This window comes from Haliotis rufescens, unplaced genomic scaffold (genome assembly GCF_023055435.1).
Source record: "Haliotis rufescens isolate VD_foot unplaced genomic scaffold, xgHalRufe1.0.p SCAF_3, whole genome shotgun sequence".
NCBI classification, from domain to species: domain Eukaryota; kingdom Metazoa; phylum Mollusca; class Gastropoda; order Lepetellida; family Haliotidae; genus Haliotis; species Haliotis rufescens.
This window is the reverse complement of record NW_025964001.1, coordinates 20122577-20142185: the sequence shown is the minus strand read 5'-3', so window position 1 is coordinate 20142185 and position 19609 is coordinate 20122577. Positions and strand designations below refer to the sequence as shown.

The 19609-nt window shown below is 36.9% G+C and overlaps 2 protein-coding genes across 3 annotated transcripts in view; one reads left to right on the top strand and one right to left on the bottom strand.

The window, feature by feature from the left end:
* LOC124137067 (chromatin-remodeling ATPase INO80-like) overlaps positions 1–3684 on the bottom strand; it is a 69083-nt gene extending 65399 nt beyond the window's left edge. The window contains exon 1 of the mRNA XM_046503204.2: positions 3516–3684. The gene's annotated coding sequence lies outside the window, so the exon portion shown is untranslated. The remainder of the gene's footprint in view (positions 1–3515) is intronic.
* Positions 3685–7098: 3414 nt separating this feature from the next.
* LOC124137068 (serine/arginine-rich splicing factor 6-like) lies at positions 7099–18667 on the top strand. 2 transcript variants are annotated; one of them, XM_046503206.2, is made up of 8 exons: positions 7099–7243; positions 12162–12290; positions 13152–13222; positions 13805–13930; positions 14830–14899; positions 17096–17169; positions 17386–17499; positions 17912–18667. In XM_046503206.2, the coding sequence occupies exons 2-8, from the start codon at positions 12168–12170 to the stop codon at positions 18168–18170; spliced, it is 837 nt and encodes a 278-aa protein (XP_046359162.1). In that variant the 5' UTR covers positions 7099–7243; positions 12162–12167; the 3' UTR covers positions 18171–18667. The 2 variants fall into 2 exon arrangements, with proteins under 2 accessions (XP_046359162.1, XP_046359163.1); XM_046503207.2 differs by having other exon boundaries at positions 7102–7247.
* Positions 18668–19609: the final 942 nt, after the last annotated feature.

The window sequence follows — 19609 nt, the reverse complement described above, 5'->3', positions numbered from 1 at the left end:
GCTGCATAGTGTATTCATTGCAGCCCTACTGATTACTATATCCCATGGATGTAATAGTACAAGTCCCATGATGCCCACTTTGAATTTATATAGCATCAAATATTTCAACACTCTGAATCATACTGAATCAGCTTGTAACAATATACTTGACTGCATGTTAAATATTTCAGGGGTGGGAGAGAGAGAGGGTGTGTGTGTGACAAGGTGACAGACTACATTTGATAAAATAACATGACTATTCAAACAATTCTTATTGAGAACAAACGGTCAAGTGGGATGTCCCAGTTTTAAATGTGATTTCCTTCTTCATTATGGTTGCAGAAAACACTTACCGTATTCGACGTAATAAGCGCCCCGCTCTAATAAGCGCCCATGGCGATATTTGCTAATATATTGGCAAATGAACAATCCCAATTAGCACCCCTTCTGATTGATCAATGTACGCAAGACTTATTTATTCGTGTATAATACGCACTCATGTGTTATATGCACCCTTAATTATGGGCAATTAAATTCTGGAAAAATATATCTGTCGTATATAAACAGTCAGGCCATCAGCATAAACCACGAAATTTATCTTTCAACTCTGTTTTTTCCACCAAAATAATATTCTAATAAGAGCCCCCTAATTCTAATTTTGAGAGCGCCCTGGGCGCTTATTACGTCGAATACGGTAACTTAAATCTGCACTGAAGTCAACTTCTTTGAAGATAAGTCACACAAGGGCCCAAAACAAAAGCAACTTTCGGCTATCAAAATAAGGAAACTGACACTGTTGTGGGGGTTCTAAATGCATCAATACTTATATTGTGTACACACTGACAAAATTGGTGAGAAGTCATCCTAAACAACATTTCTAACATGGCCATCAGAATTATCGCACACCAAATTGCAGTTTCAATATTATGTAAGGTGAAATACATGACTCTAGCTTTTCTATTTGCTGCTATGGAAATAAATGGTTTAAAGTCAGAATACTGTGTGATAATCCGTAAGTTAATTACAACCAAAATATCCAAAACTGCTGATTTGTGAGATGCGGGTGGCATTTCAAGTACATATTTATCCCTATTTAGATAGGGTTATTTATGCATTTTGTTATCATCGGGTATTGCGATACATGTCCATATGTATCATATTGAAGGCCATGTACCATTCCTGGTGCATCTGAGTTTTGTTTCACCCTTAATGCTTACAAAGCACAGAATTGCATTCCGAGAGCATTTGGGAGAATGGTCAATGTGCAAAGGTGAAATGAAGGTACAAATTTAAAATATCCACCCAAAACAGACATCTTGAGCCCTTCTACTAATTAAACACACACCAATTTCATCATAATTTGAACAATATTGCCCGAGTATTGAGTAAATGTCATAAATAGGGTTTAAAATACAGCTGTATTAAAAACATCTTGAAAAATTTGAGTGTTGATGGGAACAAGCATGTAAAAGGTCTTTGGATGATGACAACTTGATAAAACATAAGCTCACACAGCCCTTCACGTCAAGTGAGGTAAGACCCCTAGGTAAGCAACTAGGTATTGAAACTAAAATTTACGAAAGTTCATATTTTTTTGGTGTATGTTACCGACTTTTACACAGAAAACAGCAATGCAGGAGGTGTAGATTACCCCCTAACTATTATCAATGTTCGAACTAAGTTCGTTCACTACCGCTCAATTTCTGTAAACAAATTTGACTTCTTGTGTATAGTTTTAATAGATGCCCACCCCCCCTCAAATTCTAAGTGCCACTGCCTACAGAGCTACAGCAGTCTGCAACTTAAGCAACTTGTCTGAATCTTAATCTAGTAAATTTCTGTTCAGTCTAGTAAGCGTAGCTAATAATAGTCCATGTTTTAACTCTTACATTGACTGAAATTGAAGCAAAGAGTCATGTTTGGGCTAGTACTAGTTTTGGGCACAGACTGACAGTAGAGCTTCTCTCAGTAAGACTTCATTGTAAATGTATCAACAAATATTACTGAAATGTAAATGACATGCGGAGATTTCCATTTTTAGAATATACATATGTTACAGAGATGAATTATTGTCATTGTCAATTGGTTAGTTTACCAATCTTTGTTAGCCCAGAACTTCTCAGAAGAATAACACAATGTGTTCGAATTATGCCAACATGTTATGACTGGGACATGTGTGTAACATTATTCAAGAACATTACAACGAACATTCAAGAACATTGCAGACAACAATTGTCAAAAGTTCATCTGGGAAAACTATTTGGTCAGGACACAAAATGTTGAAATGGAAGTTAGTGAACAGTGAACAGCAAATAAAACAAAGTCTGCTATTGTCTTGTGCTCCCAGTCCCTATGACCAGCATATATAAAACCAACAGGAAAAACTGAACATCTTTCTTAATATAATAGGATATTGTAAAGTTCTGATTTTCTTCATATCAGATCTATGTTAACATTGCACTCAATGTAATGATATAAGCTGTAATATATCAAAGCCTTTTCTCACTCAATACATGTCACCTTTGCAAAGCTGAAACATTGGTTATAACTGATAATTTGTGAATTTACAACAGACTTCTGGCAGAAAATTGGCCTCTGAGATTGCCTAGATAAATCCATTCAGGCGTATTGGCTATGATTGATTTTGTGTCAATCAAAAATATTTGTGACCATGTCAATATAAAATTACAAGAAAACTTTTGTGTAGAAAACATCAGCCAACCCAATTTTTGCAATATTTCGGTTCAAATTCTTCATTTGAATTCCCCATTAATTATTGTCCTAACTGCAGTAAGATACCATATATAAGTATATGGTTGCTGGTAGATCCCTACTTCAAAATAATATAGGCCTACTTTTGCCATCCTGACATAGGACTACAACCTTACGCCAGATTTAAGGAGGCACCAATTGGTCTGTGCTACTAAAAAAACATGAAAGAAAATTAATGATTTCTTACTCCAATGTTTGACAAATAACTGTATTTAGCCCCAATACATACATACGATTTGTCTGTGATATCAGCGTAATCAGAATCAAGGGCTGGTATTATTATTAGGCTACGGTCTCATTTATTTCCTCAGAGAATCGTTGTTTTTATTTTTCACGTTGTGTCGTATGTAGAGAATGCCATTTATTATGATGGCAATGAGTATGATATAGGACGACGAGTATCTTTCCACGTGCTTCCGATTTCCAAGGTAATGAATTTATCAAGGTTATTTCTTATAACATCCCGATGAGAATCGGATCAATTTCTGTAGTGTTTTAAATAATTGTGTATAGGCACGTAAGTAGACTAATCAACAAGTTGGCTCATGTGGCCGTCTATATGTACTATGAATGAGATTTATTGCATATCACAACACAGCACTGCGGTCCCCGCGACCTCGTGCTTCTTATTCTTCCTTCGCCTGCTCGTCAGCATTTCCTTCATTCTCTCGCTAAAATCATCAACCTTGTTTCAAAACCGGCAAAAGCAGACGAAAACATGTCTACGAATGCGAAGGCAATGACAACAAATGATTGTTTCATACCTTCTTGGTAGTATTATGCACAAAATGTCTGCTTGCATCCGGAGCAAAGTCCCCAGAACGCCAGCTACCAATATGGCGATTTGCGAGTTGTAGTATTGGGAGCGGGCAATGGCAGGCAGCCGCAAATAAACCATGACTTTCCTCTCGCTACGCAGGGGGTCTCCCGCCATTATTCGCATTCATCTCGAACGCAAAATGTTATGTTGCGTTTGCAGAATTACCACATGTGAGACAGTTTATTTGTATCGCAACAACTTCTAAAATTATATTATATTTTGTGAGTGAAGTTATGAAGTGTTTTATTGTCAAATTGAAAAGATATTTACAAAATACTTTTCGGATAGTGAGAGAGTGTAACCTACTTTGAACATTACGGGAGTTTACGGGAATAAATAAATGCAAAGTTACTACGATTGAAGTAACAAATACACCATGTAATAGTCTTGTAATTTATATAGAATACACATCGTATAATAATCAACATAAAAAACAATCCTATTAAAAAAAATTGAATGATAACTATGCGCATTACTATTACCCAGAATTCCATAATGCATTTAAAGCTGGGCTCTGTCTTAACAGCAAAATCATAATGTATTTTACATTTGCTCAATATAAAAAATATTATATTGTAGTTTATAGTTGTTATTGGTTTACAGATAATTGTTAATAAATGGCTTGAGTTTTCGATATTTTAACAAATGCAAATACAGTCACAGGAGCGCGATATAGGTATTTTGTTTTGTTTTTTAAGTCAATGTTGGAGCGTCGTATGACCACATTAAAGTATGGCCCTGTCCAACTTAGAAAAATAAAAATAAATTCCTGTTTGAGGATGACAAGTATAAAGAGATACCTAATCAGCGGCGTGTAAAATAGGATATAAGACTCATATCCGGTGGGGCCTATTGGTTAAAACGTTCGTTCGTTTCACCGGAGTGGGTTCCATTCCTCACATAGAAAATGTGCGAGTGAGTGAGTGAGTGAGTGTGGGTTTACTCCGTTTCCAGCTCCATTCCAGGAGGGGAAAACCAGAAATGGGCTACACACTGTACCCACGCGGAAATCTACCGACGGCCTTCGGTGTGACGAGGAAACGCTTTAACCAATGGCAACCCCACCGCCCCAAAACTTGTAAAGACAATTTTTGCTGTATCCGCCAAATCAGAAATATTGCCGGAAGCAGCGTAAAACCATCAGCATCCACTTATACCTGAACACCAAAGAACATCCTGGTATCGGGTCGGTAATACAAATGAATGATTCCCCGAGAAGATACGGTGCACTAAATAGATTTTAATTTACAAAAGCTAACACTAGCTAACGTAAGTTGTTCACTGTTTGGATTCATGAGCACCATAGGGGACAAATTGGTGTTTGGCTATATAGTCTTACATGATATACTTGCCAGTAGAGGCCTATAACTTCTTCATGTCAATTTCAGTTTCGCAGAAAGCAACTTGTATCACATTTATCGTTTTCACCGAAATCGGACAATAGTCTTACAGTTCCTCAATATTACCCCGCATATCCCAATAAAGTAAACATGTACAATTACCATCATGATAACAATACATCCAGTAATCAATATTTCATTTTCAACTACTTGGTCGAGCGCATAGCCTGAAGGCGTGGGGCGTTGCTCATGATATCAATCACTGGTTTGATTTTTCCAAGATCGAATATGTACATGTTATCGTGATATATTATTGCTATTGTTGTGGAATATTGCTGACTGTGACGGTAACAACAAACAAAACATACCTAGGGACATTGGACTCGGGCCAATTGGTGTCACAGCAAATATGATTGAAGTTATACACGCAACATTGCTGCCTCGTATTTGCTGGTAGTGATAAATCTAGATGTGAATGATTACCCTACTACACTGATAACACTGTCTCAATTTTACACAATGTCTGCCTGGGCTATATGCTGAAAATGGGTACCAGATCATGTATAGTACCCAGGATGATAGTCTCTATTTGAAGATCGTCTGAATGAGCCCATGCACATGTTGCTCACGCGTAACACACAAGGCCCAGGAGAGTCAGGATAAAACGCAAGTCCATGTCGTTATATAACTTCAACACAGGGGCGGAAAGGTACTGGGCACAACCCCTTTGATAGAGTTTACTTACCCGCCTGGAAAATATAAAACATACAACTGTTTCAAAATTAAAATTTGAAAACCATGTGTGGTATGAAATACTTATGCTAGAATCTAATCCATGTTTTCAAATTATTATCCCTTATTTTACTAATAAACTAAGTTATGATGAATTTATTGGTGTAATACTGTATTCGTACCCAAATATATGATCAATATTTCACTCCAGTGAAATAACACTTGATCCCGGAATTACTTTCAATCTACTTCAATGACACTTTGGTTTTCAGAGTAAGATAATGAAAATCATGCGCAGTGAAATACATAATAAATGGAACATTTGTCTTTTTCTTCTTTATCTCATGTCGTGACATGGAAAGTTGACCATGACGTTAGTCTGGCTCACGTACACTCCCTGAACCATATTTTTGTCCCTTCTGCCCAGCCTTTTCTGTAATCCAAAAGCCCTAAAGGAAGCAAGTCTAGATTGTCCTCGGGTTCTGAAATTCCTACCTCACTGGGGCTCGCTTTCAATTTTAATGGAGTTATTTGTTTCTTTAAAAAATAATATTTTTTAGATACTGACAGTTAGTCTGACATGGAGTATAACCAGGCTGACACAGATTGTCTGAATGAGCCCCTCAGTGGACATGGTGCTCACGCGAAATTCTAGGTTCACTTATAACTACTGTAAAATTCCTAAAAAACGACTGCGCAACTGATGAAAATATCAACTTCGAAGATGCGCCTTTCACGAAGATGTCAGACAAACATGTTATTTGACAAGAAAAGACAAATACACGTGTATCCTCTATTTATTATCCCGGTGTTGTACGAAATAATCATATGTAGATGCATTAATTTAGTTTTGGGGGGTTTGACCCACACGAACTTGTTTAAATTACTTATTATTATTTACTCGATGGTCTATATTTACCCGATGGCCTAATTATACTGTCCTTATTACTCGAAGAAATTAATCTATTCATTTATATTAGTCCCTTCTGTTAACTTCTGGCTTTTATAATAAAGTTATCTTACTCAGTCAAATGAAAATATAGACAGCTAGCAGACGTATTTATGCAATACTTAATTAACAACGTTTAGAAATCTTATAGAAAATGTGTTTGATAAAGATAGTTTCTGACTTAATAGTATTTTCATCATTTGAGTTGAGTAAATTTACATTACTTGGTGATTACGTATATATTTTCTAAGTGTGATAAATATTTCTTCCTTTGGAAAGCAAAAGCATCGCAGATTAACAGGACATGAAACTCACCTAAAGGTAGGAATTATATTTGAATAGTCTATATACCGATCGGTGTCGGTTCTCTGCTAATAGCTTGTGTATTTTTGAATGAAAACGCGCATGGTAGCAATTGTGAATGCGTATCATGTAACAAACTCTAGTATAAAGAATTGCGCAAAGCTTAGTGGGTAATCAAACCTTATTGTCACGTGACAATAGACTGGGTTTCTGACTGCCGAGATTTCGGCTTGGTTGGTTTTCTGGCGTTTGGCTCCTTGACTAAACGCGCAAAGGCGCCGGCGCAGTTCAACAGCGGTACTAGTTTTACGTGAAAGTAGACATTTTGTTTGCTGGAAAGAACTGTGGGTGCGTAAGTGGATATTTTGAACAGTATTCCTATTTCAAACTTCATGTTCATATTATATTAGAAGGAAAGCCGTGCAATTGCATTGTTTTGAATAATTCTGATGAAAGTTGCGAAATATGCAATTATTTTAGTGAATACTTGTTAATTTTTTCCCCCGAAAAGTTGTTAGCACATTAGGGACGATGTGTTATGTTTATCATGTTGAATGATCCATAGTCGTTTCACATACGATTTCGACGTTTATGCATCGTGCATCATCGTAAACTTCGCCAAGAAGGCAGCTTGAAAACAGAAACCACCAGCCGTCTCGCCGATAAACTGCTTATTGGGCGAATGGCAACATTGCAGTTTACCAGATACAACTTCTGTAGCGCAATATTGACTCTGACTGCAGTTTGTGGCTCTCGCTTCACAGATCTGGAGTGCCAACTCAACCCTTAGATGTTGGATACCCTTTTCGATCAAACACCCTTTCACAATCCTAGGGTTGGGCACCACTTGCCAATCAAACTTGCCAATCTTTGCGATCCTTAGGGCAAATGTTAGGGTTAGCTTCCCCTTTCTGTTCCTTAAAGGGCACCAATACTCTGTCGTCTCTCTGGTACAGCTTCCATTAGCCTGCATAATCACCAGATGCCAGTTCACATCAGCGACCCCACAAACTGGGCTTCAGACCAGTGATGGGGCATTTGGGGGACTATCCGTGAAGATTGGAGTTAGAAAAGGTCTTTTTCAACCTATGCTTGCCATAAAAGACGACTATGATTGTCGTAAGAGGCACCTAACAGGATAGGGTGGTCAGGTTTGCTGATTTGGATGATGCATGTCATCGTATCCCACTGCATAGATGATGCTCATGATGTAAATCACTGGATTGTCCGGTCCAGGCTTGATTATTTACAGACCGTTGGTAGCAGGAATATTGCTGAGTGTGGCGTTAATCAACATGCAAACAACGCCAGGTTTGCCTTTGTTGTAACCAGGGATCCGGAATTTTCCTTGGCCATCAGGACATTTGTGTTTTGATCAATATTACTTCATTTTTGACAGTTGCTGTTGTATGTTCGTGTATGAATAAACAAGTAAAAGAATAACATTAAGTGTCACTTTCATAACATGTACTATATTTTCTTGAGTATGGTACACATTTTTTAACCCAACAACACAGCTTAGTAGAGTGTGTGCAAAATACACGCACACACACACACACACACACACACACATACACAGATTGGAAGATCGCACAAACTTACCATTATTTACACCAGCCACCCTATTTACGGATTGAAACAAACTTTAGTCGACAGAGAATGGATATATGCATTTATATCATTAATGCCATACTCAGACTTAAACTTGGCCACACCTAACAAGATTTATTAAGACACTTACCATTGATAAACACTAACAACATTAATAGTACCTGAAGTTTAAGTCACAATGTACATGAAGCTGCAATAGGAGTGAGGGAAGGTATCAAATGGTATGAAGCGAAGGGTGTTGAATTATTACAGAGTGTATAATTATGTTATGATGGTAACCTTACGTAGCGTGACTATGTTAAGGTAAATAAGAGTGTATATGAATGTGTCAGAGTGTGCGCATGTGGATGAAAGTGAATATATGATGTGTAGGATACTTTGATGTGATTGGAAGTGAAATTATAAGTTAAGGTAGGTATATATTAAAGATAGGCCATTAACACCAGTTAGATACATTTTGCCAAATGACATGTCGACGGCAGGCTTTAAGTTGCTACTAGTTTGGTCGCCAATTTCCTTTTGGTGACCAATAATTAAATATAAAGGCAGTCATCATTTGGGTTCTTGTAAAAAGTCAAGTTGATGACCTGATATTACTTACAGCATAATATTAGACAGTAATGCAATAGATTAATAAATAATATTGATTGAATTAAAATTTCATTTATCGAAAATCTTAAAATCAACATGGGAATTGTATCGTAAAAATGTCATGAATTTTGGAAGTATTGGAATAAATATTTTCTGATGAAATATAAGTTTTCAAGTTATGCAATTCTTCTGATCATTGCATCAAAATTCTTTGACATTATATTGGGTATTTTTTAAACTAAGTTGCTGATAGATTGGTAGAAACTGTGTACAACTGACAGCTATTTGCAGCTCAGTTTAAGAGAAAATACACATGGTAATCTAAGTTTCTGAATTAATGCACTGCCTAGCAGAACAGAACAGTTTTTCACCTGTTCTTTTACCTGAATTTCATAATAGGAGATGATGTATTTTATTTTAGTAATTTTTACTGCACATATTATAATGTTGAACAGTTGCATCCAGTCACCCATGCAAGTCGTGTATACACTAATGAACAAAAAAACCCAAAACATGACAACCTGGCTGCAGCTCTTTATTATATCCATTGTCAGGATATCCAGTTTGACCCTTAAAGATACAGGTTAGAATGTCTTCAGCAAACCAATGTTTGTTTTAAGAGGTCATTAACAATATCTGGTGGTTGATGCATCTCATTGTATCCCAATTGATTGATGCTCATTATATCAATCACTGCATTGTGTTGCCCAGATTTGATTATTTACAGACTGCCGTCATAGCTGCAATATTGCTGAGTGTGGCGTTAAACAACTTAAGGTATCCAGTGTCTCGTTCCTCTGATAGGTGTCACTTCGCAAAGTGAGAATGGCACGGGACACTAGTCACAGTAGTCAGACGTTTGTTTTTCAAGTTTCTCGTTTTGCAGAGAAAAACAGGCAACTATGCATGTACTTAAAGGAAAACAATTGGGTGCTGATCATTTGTTAGACAAACACTAATTATTTGTTACAGCACCTATTGTCCATTTATAAAATGTTTGCTAAATAGATTAAGTCATTAGCCAAGCTCAGCTTCAAGCTGGTAATATGAGTTTGATCCTCCATGTGGTGCTAATTGGAGTGAAAAAAAATGCACTCCTTAAAGTGCACTACTCTGGGGTGAATTTCTTCCAACATGTTTGGGATAACCACATATTGGCCTATATCAATCAATGTGCAATACCCCAAACAATATATTTTCAGTGTACTCCGACAGGTGTGTGTCATTAAAATTGTATAATTTCTCTACATTGACACCCATTCAAATGTGACTTATCTTTTGTATTTAAAAAAAAAGAAAATTTGATGAAAACATTCTCGATGAAATGTGGCATCTTCACATACTGAACCTGAGTTTGAGGGAATGTCATAAGAATAATAAAACTGCACTAATTGCTAAGCAAGGAAATGCTTTCAAACTGAAATATCACAAACTAGTTGTAGACCTTAATATATATTAGACAATATTAGCTGAGTGGGAGACATGAACTTTGCCTGTACCTACTCTTGATAACTAGTATTAACTACCCTCCAACAATATTTTGAGAAGAGAGTAAGACCCCTTTTGACCCGCCAAATCAACTCTTGTACATAGCTGCATAAAATAAATAATTGATCATTTTCAAAAAATATAATATATAATTCCATGGACAATACATACATATTAGGCCAGCAAACAATGACAAAATACATTCTTCCCAGCTTGACTTATTAGACAGAAAGAATTGGAAGGGCCTATGCAGGTTCTTGCAAAATTACTTAAAATATTGAGAAGAAATGAAATAAGATATATTTTAATTAATCACCATCAGAAAAGCAGCTGTTGAAAGGGTATTATTTTCCTTCTATTTTCACAATTGTGCCCTTTATATTTTATCAAACCAATTCGGTCACATTTAGATGTTGGTTAAGAAAGGTCCCCCCCTTTAACCTATGGTTGTTATGAGAGGTGAAATGTGCATTCAAACTATGACAAGGTTTTGTGTGATTGTAACTTAAGGACATGGGTCATGGCTCATGATACCAATCGCAGGTTTGACTGACCCAGCCCTAATTTTTGACAGGCTTCCGTGATATAGCTGGAATATTGCTGACTGCAGTGTTATCCAATATTTGAACAAACAAAACCTATTAGGACATGTTCTTTATTGACCATTTGAATCACTGTGACTGAGATGTAATACAATCAGTAATCAGATTTAGAAACCTGGGTAACCAGACACAAAGCGTTCAAAATTAGATTCGCCATGTGAGAGGTTATCTTAATCCAATCATAAGATTATCACTCTCTTGTGATGGAAGTGAAAATTGTTGGAGGTTCCAAGTAATGTCTAGGCTTCACCAGGAAAACCTTTGTATACATGCATGCACCTATCTGTAATTATGAATATGAATTTATGAATATGTTGGAGCATTTTAAGGTTGTTAAAAGTTGTTTGTTTACTACTTTTAGAAAATGAACTCCGAAAGGTTCAATATTCTGGGAACATTTTGAAGATTGTTAGGTGAAGAAATTATTCAAAATGTTATATCACATGAAATGTTCTAGCGAGAAGAGTCAATTGCTATTAGGTAACAAGGTGCAGATGCTCCCAACATCTTACTTTGTTTGCTGTAAGTCACTACAATAGGTCTAGACTATATGAATTCTTATCTTAATTTACAAAACATTATCACTTAGATTGCTGTGTTGATTGCTTAACAATTTTTGGTCGTAATTTTGTTACAAAATTACAGTTGGTTTTATGATGTTCATCATGTTCGTAGCCCTGCAAATGCTTTGTAAATCGGGCCAAGTACATAACACCAAGTCCCAATGGGAATTTGGGTTGGAAAAGATCCATAGCTACTAATGCTTGTAAAAGGTAACTACAGAATAAATGGATTTTTTTTGTCAGACTCCGTGACTTTGTTAGATTGTCTTTGGACCTTCGTGGCAAAGGATGTTTCTTGTAGTGTGACTTAAAAGAAGCAAAATCACCAGCCTGAAAAGGAATTCAATGGTATCCTGAAATGATACATTCTTGATGTTTATCCTGTTTGTTTAGATTTTGTATTTATTCCAGGAAAAAATGGGAACAAGGGTGTATGTTGGGCGATTGTCGTACCATGTTCGAGAAAAGGATTTGGAGAGGTTCTTCAGAAACTATGGACGAATGAGAGACCTCATGCTGAAAAATGGATATGGTTTTGTGGTATGTATTCATAACTGCAAACAAATAGAAATGCCATCCAAGTGACAATAAGCAATGATATATATTGTGTGTAAATGATATACTTTCGTAATCAGCAATAGAAATTGGCACTAGTACTATAGTCCTTGCCAAACTGCCCAATAGGTAAGGTATCAAAAGGACTGGTAGAAATTTGTCCTTTTTAGGATTTGTTCAATGTTATTATAAGGACTAGTAGACTAATGTTTGTTTCTATTGCTGGATAATGTTTTGTGTAAAGCTGCATTAGTAATATTGTGACTTTTATATAAGACCCACAAAGGGGTCCTTCGTCGTGTTCACTCTACCTAATACCTATACACATACCGCTCGAGATATTTAGATTTAAACTTGTAACATATTTTACAGATATATTCTTCTTTGGGATTGAATTAATTTAGCATGACATTGAAATATGATCCTATTTGGTGTTTTCTAAGTGTGTATTCACGATTCAGAGTATTCAATATGGTCTGTATGTGTTGCTACTGACTTCATGAAATTTGTTACCTGACAAAATCTAGAGATTTTTATGTATCATCAATGTATGCCTTATTCTACTTTTCATGGTTAGAAAATTGAATTACATATGCATATATATTTAGTGACAATAACAAGATTTGTTTGAAAACAAATCTTGACAAACAACTGCATTAATTTGTGTATCAATTCACAAGCAGCGTTAGAAATTGGCACTGGTCCTATAGTGCTTGCCAAACTGCCCAATAGTTAAGGTATCCTAAGGACTAGTAGAATTTGGCACTTTGTTTTAGGGTTTTGCTATATGTTATAAGGACTAGTGGGCCTGTTAGTTTCATTGCTGACTAGTGTGTTTAATTTCAGGAATTTGAGGATTATCGTGATGCTGAAGATGCTGTGTATGAGCTCAATGGAAAGGAACTCTGTGGTGAAAGGTTAGTACAAATCCTTATGTTCGTTAGACCATTTAGCATGGAAAATGTTGCAACAGCTTTGACAATGATAAAGGCTAAGATATAATTAAATCCTGCATTTGGTCATTTGGTACAGGATTATCTTTTGCTCATTTCAAAATTGAAGATTTTTTCCCTCAAATTTTGTAGAATTGCCCTATCTGATGTCTGAGTAGTCATACTACCAGCCAGCTTTATGATTAGTGATGTCACCTTTGCTCTGTTGAATTTCTATTAGGCGTCATTATACCCACATCAGTCAGTTGCTAGCGTTAGAAATATTTTCTGGGTTTGTTTGAATTTTTCTGATCTGGTGCTTGGATTCATCAAAACCAGTGGATGGTAGGGATAGTGTGTTGATCTGATGTTGCAAGCAAATACAAGCACACTTTAAATCTGAGTTTCATTCTATGCATTAGTACATTTTACAATGTCTCATACCTTGATTTTGCTGCAATATTGCTAAAAGAAACGTTAACCCAAGCTAAGACTCAAAAGTCGTCTCAATTCATGCGAGTAATATTTCTAAGTAAGTGCTTTTAAGTGTACAATGAAATGTTTCAGAGTAATTGTTGAGCATGCCCGAGGCTCAAGAGGTGGTGGCGGCGGTGATGATTGGCGAGATCGCGGCTATCCGTCCAGACGTCGCGGAGGTGGTGGTGGTGGTGGCGGTGGCGGCGGAAGAGACAAGTGAGTTTTCTTCTACTTGATATTTATTGATTCGCACAAATTGTATGTAAAGATTCTGGTTTTGTGGAGATAATTGACGGGAAGAAATATTGTAGTTTACAAACTTGCGATTAAAATCAGATCTTGGTGCTTACTACTGATACACAAGATCTGAGGCAATACCATTTCAGATTGCGTCAGAATGACCTTTCGCAAACTTTTGCTGACCAATGTAATGACAAACCAGAAGTCAACATTAGCTAATCAGAAAGCAGCCTTCTCGAACTTTCATTGAAGCGATGTCTTTGATGGAATCAGTCTTACAGCCCCTAACTGTCGTTCAGATAATGTCCTGTGTAAACCTCTTCAAGGCTGCATGATTAGAAAACATGTTCCAACTGTCGCTTTCCCGATATGGTAAGCAATGCTCTGATTGGTAGAAGAAAGGTATTTCTGATGTGACCCATTATGGGAATACCTCAGGCCTTCGCTTAACAGAAGCTAAGATCTCATCTGATTTTAGTGAGTTCGAAACCCGTGAAGATCTGGGCTATAATAGGTCTTCAGCAACCCATGCTGGCCTTAAAAGGTGACAGTGCTTGTCGTAAGAGGCGACTAACGGTTTGGATGGACAGGCTCGCTGATTTGGTTGATGCATGCCATCATGTTGTGATTGAGTGGATCAATGCTCATGATGTCAATCACTGGATTGTCAGGTCCAGACTTGATTATTTACAGAGGCGCCGTCATATAGCTGGAATATTGCAGAGTGCGGCGTTAAACAACAAACAAACAAATTTAGTGAGTTTGAGTAAGCAATAAATATGTAATTGTATTACCTCAATGTTCAGAAAAATTAACTTGGAAATTATGTATAATTTTATGTAAAGATTGTTAAGAATTATAATGTTTTGCTTCAGATACGGACCCCCAACAAGGACGGAATTTCGTCTTATCATTGAAAACCTTTCTTCAAGGGTCAGCTGGCAGGTCTGTGTTTACTGAAAGTTGTGAAGTTTCGCTTTTCCTGTCTCATTTTCATCTGAGGAAATGTTTTCACTAGGTGTCTCAAAAATGAGTGGTGTTTTTATGAATCATGTAAGATGTAAAGTTTCTTTTGTTTGACCCGAATTAAAGCTGAAGAGTAAGTTGATAAATGATTCACTAAGGTACTGTCTTTGTCACAAGGTTTAGTCTGAATTGACTTTCTTGATCAAAGATCAGAGGAGTTACTTGTAGGCTGCACTGTCTGTTGTAATTCCATGTGTAAAAGATGGTAGATTTCATTTCAGATATTTAGACTAATAATGTACTAACATTTCAAATCAATACCATTTTGTGAATACCCTTGTGTTAATTTGTTTATTTAAACTTTTTCTCTTTTTTTAATTTGTTATCATGGTAATGGTACAACTATACACAAATTAACGTTAAAATGCTTTTGAAATTACATTTTAAAATCCGGTTGAGCACAACCTCTTCAATGAAACTGTTGCAGAATGGTTCTTTTTCCTAGTTTGTGTCCTTGACTTCATGTGTATGGTTTGGTCAAGCAAATGAGGTAAAAAGATCCTAATAGTAATTGTTTATAAGCACACAAATAGCATCTGCTTAGTATATGAGTAGAAAACAGTCTTTGGCAAATTCTTCATTTTAAATTCTTATCTTCCTTCCCTCAAAGATGACCGCAAAGATGACGAGAGGCTAGACGGGGGCAAAAGTCATTCTTAGAGGTCATGGTCACACATACCCGAGGGTCCTTAGGTGTGATGACGGGCACCTAGTGTTGAACGTGCTTGGTCCGTGCATGGGAGTCAGACGAGGGACTCTCAGGGCTGACAGAAAGATGACCCTGCAGCACCCTTGATCAGGTGTATACCTGTCAAGAGATGAAAAATCACTTTTCCGAAAGGGAAACATTTGGAAACCTTCAGACGTCCTGAAGTTAAAAGTTGTAAAAGGGAAATTGACCGTTTTGTGACCAGACGTCATGATGACTCCTGTAGATGAATTGGCCTTAAATGTAGAGTCTGCCCTCCTCAGATGTAATGTCGATAGAAAAACAAATCCTAGACGTGTCCCGCTTCCTCGATGTTGTCATCATGGCCAATTGACTGACCTGTGACGTGTGCTGTCCATTTGACCTCTGAGGTTGAGTGCCAGCCTCATAGGGTTCCATTCCAGCTTTGACTATTGCTTTCGGGCAGCAGGTAACAAACAAAGAGTTTTCTCTTTCAAAACAAATGTCTGAATCTTTTTTATCTTGTTTTGTTATGCTGGGCTTGTCTTCTTTTCAGATGTGTGTTAACAAAGATCATGTCTCCCCAGACTTGGGGATGCTTAATGGGCTTGTTTTACATGATACTTAATTGAAACATTGCTTGTCAAATAACGAGAAACCAAACATAACTAAAGGTCTAATATCAGCATTTTCAGTTCAAGTTTTAATCTTTGGTAAATCAGCCTACATCTTTTTGATTCTTTGTGAAATTCATACCGCAAAATTCCAAATAATGTTCCAAAGAGGAATATGCCACTTGTAATTAATTAAACGTCATAAATTGTGAATAGAAATACAGGAAGATCATGCTCAGCTGGAAGGTAGATATCAGGGCTGTGGAATAGTTGTGGTTATATTATGACAGTGAACATGTTGTGTGAAACTTTTTCACTTTTCGTGAAGCCTAAGGCCTTAAGTTATCATTATGTACATTATTTTGTAGGTAATCAAGAGAATTATGTGCAATACATTGGGACAGTCTTTTGCTGGCCGATGTATTTTCTGCACCAACTTTGAGTCACATATCTAAACAGAAAACTAAGAGAATTTGAGGAAAATGGATGTAGGTGTCACTGTACCCAATGCTTGCCCTAAAAGGCGAAGAATGATCTTATGATCTGTTCACAATAGCTGATGACAATGACTTATGCCTGGTTGGCCTTGGACCTAGCTGAGTTTGTGACATTTGCCCAAACCAGTGTGAAATTGATCTCACTGTCAGCCACAAGTTTTGTGTGTCTATGTTCTACTGCTGTAGAAATGACAATGGCATAAAACACCATTCACTCTGTTGCTCATTGCCATCATATCTAGGTATGTAGTTGTGTATGTAAATGTGTAAGTTACTGTAACTGTTAGGTACAGGTTAGTTTATTTTGTGACCCGTGTTTCCCTCTGTTACAAAGGACCTGAAGGACTACATGCGTCAAGCTGGAGAGGTCACCTATGCAGATGCACACAAAAAGCATAAGAATGAAGGGTATGTAAATAGCATCTTGGTCTAATAAAGTCACTTCACATGTTTTGTATTTCATAAACTGTACTTACTAAAACAATTACTGAATATTCCTGTCTGGTATATGCTACCATACATTTTTCGAAGCAAGATAGGGGAAGGTCATTGTGTCATAGTGTTAAAACATAATTTGTGTTATTTGATTGTCGTTACCTGATATTATGAATTGTTTCTTTGTAGTATTGTGGAGTTTGCTACCCACTCAGATATGAAGGCAGCAATTGACAAATTGGACAACACAGAAATCAATGGAAGAAGGATCCATATTGTTGAAGACAGACCCAAAAGAAGGAGGTAATTGTGTAATCTAATGATTGGTCATTACATTTATACCCTCTTTTTGACATTGTAAGTTTCAGGTTTTCCTTGACCCAATTTGCAAACGGCAAAACAAGCATGCAAACTCCTATTACTGCCATGACCATAACATGAGGTGCGCAGTAAAGCAGTGCACATGTATAGGGAAGTAACTGCATGCTATATTGGATCGTGATGTTTTTAAGTATTGTAGCATTTCACTGCCGGGGTTGTGTGTTTGTGACGCAGAAAATATATGGATTTAAAAAAAAAATTTTTTTCAAAAACATCCGGCAGACTTGGTGATGATGCAGCAGTGCCTCAGAACCTAGATTTTTTTAAGCCTAAACAACAAATATACAAATAAATAAAAAACAATATCAGTATGCCATCATCTCTTCTGCTGCAGATCTTACTCAAGAAGCCGTAGCAGGAGTCGCAGCCGTTCTCGATCTCGTCGAAGCCGATCAAGGAGCCGGTCAAGGAGCAGGAGCCTTAGTCGCAGCAGGAGCAGGAGCCGGAGCCCCCGTAGCAACAGGAGCAGATCAGCCAGTCCAGCTAAGAGATCAAGATCACGCTCGTATTCTCGCTCTAAATCCAGAACACCAGATAAAGATGGCTCTCCAAGCAGGGATGAACAGAGGCAACAGTCAGATAATGAAGATTAGATATCGGACTTCAGAATATCCACATAAAAGATGGCATCAAATCTCAACACTCACTATTTCAGCCTGAAAATGTGTTTAGAATTTGTTCATTATTTTGAGAAGCTTGAAAGAAAGTGTGAATAAGTTAAATGTCATGACGAAAACTTTCTAAACAATCATCTGTTCATCGACTACAGGTCATTTTCTAACCTGAGATTATATCCATTGATTGCATTTCATCATACTCAACTTTTGCTCATCAGTCCTTGGTTAGAATCGTCTCCCTTTGTAACATTGATCATGTTTTTTAATTGCTCATGCTTGAAAGATCAGATTCCTTTTAAAGGAATTAATATCTTTTTGAGGCATATACTTCATTTTTCAAGAATGATATTTCTTGAGATATAATGTCTTTGTAGAGATTCATACTATTCATTGTGCTATTTTGCACAATTAATGAATATCTGTAGTTTTTAGCCTTCACTGACAAAAATAAAACATCATGATCACCTGTAAAATATTGTTCTGTTGTTAGTGTCTTTAGTTATAGCATCAGAGTTGTAGTTCAAAGCCATGTGCCTCATCCCGCATGCATCATACTTCAGGTACTTGTTCCCATCAAAGAAAACGTACAACTTTATGGATAACAATTTCTGGTTTATTGCATATAGCAACGTTTCGATGTAGATTCCTACACTGTTATCAAGCAGTTGCTATGTGCAATAAACCAGTTGTTATCCATAAAGTTGTATGTTTTCTTGCTCACCAACTTCTAGAATGCCAATCAGACACCTCAATTTGTGACCTATGTGGTCAGGTGGATAGAGCGGAAGGTTGGATCCCAGTTCTCGGTACACCAAAAGACAGGTGGTACTTGTTCTTACCCTGCCTGGCACTCTAGTGGCAACACAAGGACTGGTGGGCTCAGCATCAGGATAATGTGGGGTGTTAAAATGATACTGTGAAACTGACAATAGTCTGGAATAGTTCAATCAACCATGCATGCACAGCACTATATGTAAGAGCAACATTCTTGAACACTACTTTTCACCTGATGTCACATAAATTTTTTCAAGAGGTTTGGATATGGCAGCCATGTGGAAAGAGCTTATGGCCATTTCTCGCTCACTTTTGTTAAAAAGTAGAATGAAATTTGGTACATGTGTTGTTAGTAGTGGAACTTGAGATACATGTTCCAATTTTGTGATATTTGAAATATTTTCCTTAATTTCATACTGAAAGCTGCATATGGCCATTACTCGCCCCTTGTGTCTACATGTAATATTGGTATATTTGAGGTTAGTAGTGGGGTCCAACACATGTATGTGTTATGTTTGAATTTTGACCTTTGCTCCTATATAATTTCAAAATGTATTTCCTCGCTGGTCTGAATCTGATTTCCAACTTGGGAGTTGTGTTGAAAAAGCTTTTTATGGCCACTGCTCAAATTATAGTGGAAT

Excerpts from the sequence above, each read along its gene's own strand:
- LOC124137068 (XM_046503206.2), top strand. The coding sequence starts at position 12,168 with ATGGGAACAAGGGTGTATGTTGGGCGATTGTCGTACCATGTTCGAGAA. Across the intron at positions 14,900-17,095 it reads CTTCAAGGGTCAGCTGGCAG|GACCTGAAGGACTACATGCG; the intron begins GTCTGTGTTTAC and ends TCTGTTACAAAG. Across the intron at positions 17,500-17,911 it reads GACAGACCCAAAAGAAGGAG|ATCTTACTCAAGAAGCCGTA; the intron begins GTAATTGTGTAA and ends CTTCTGCTGCAG.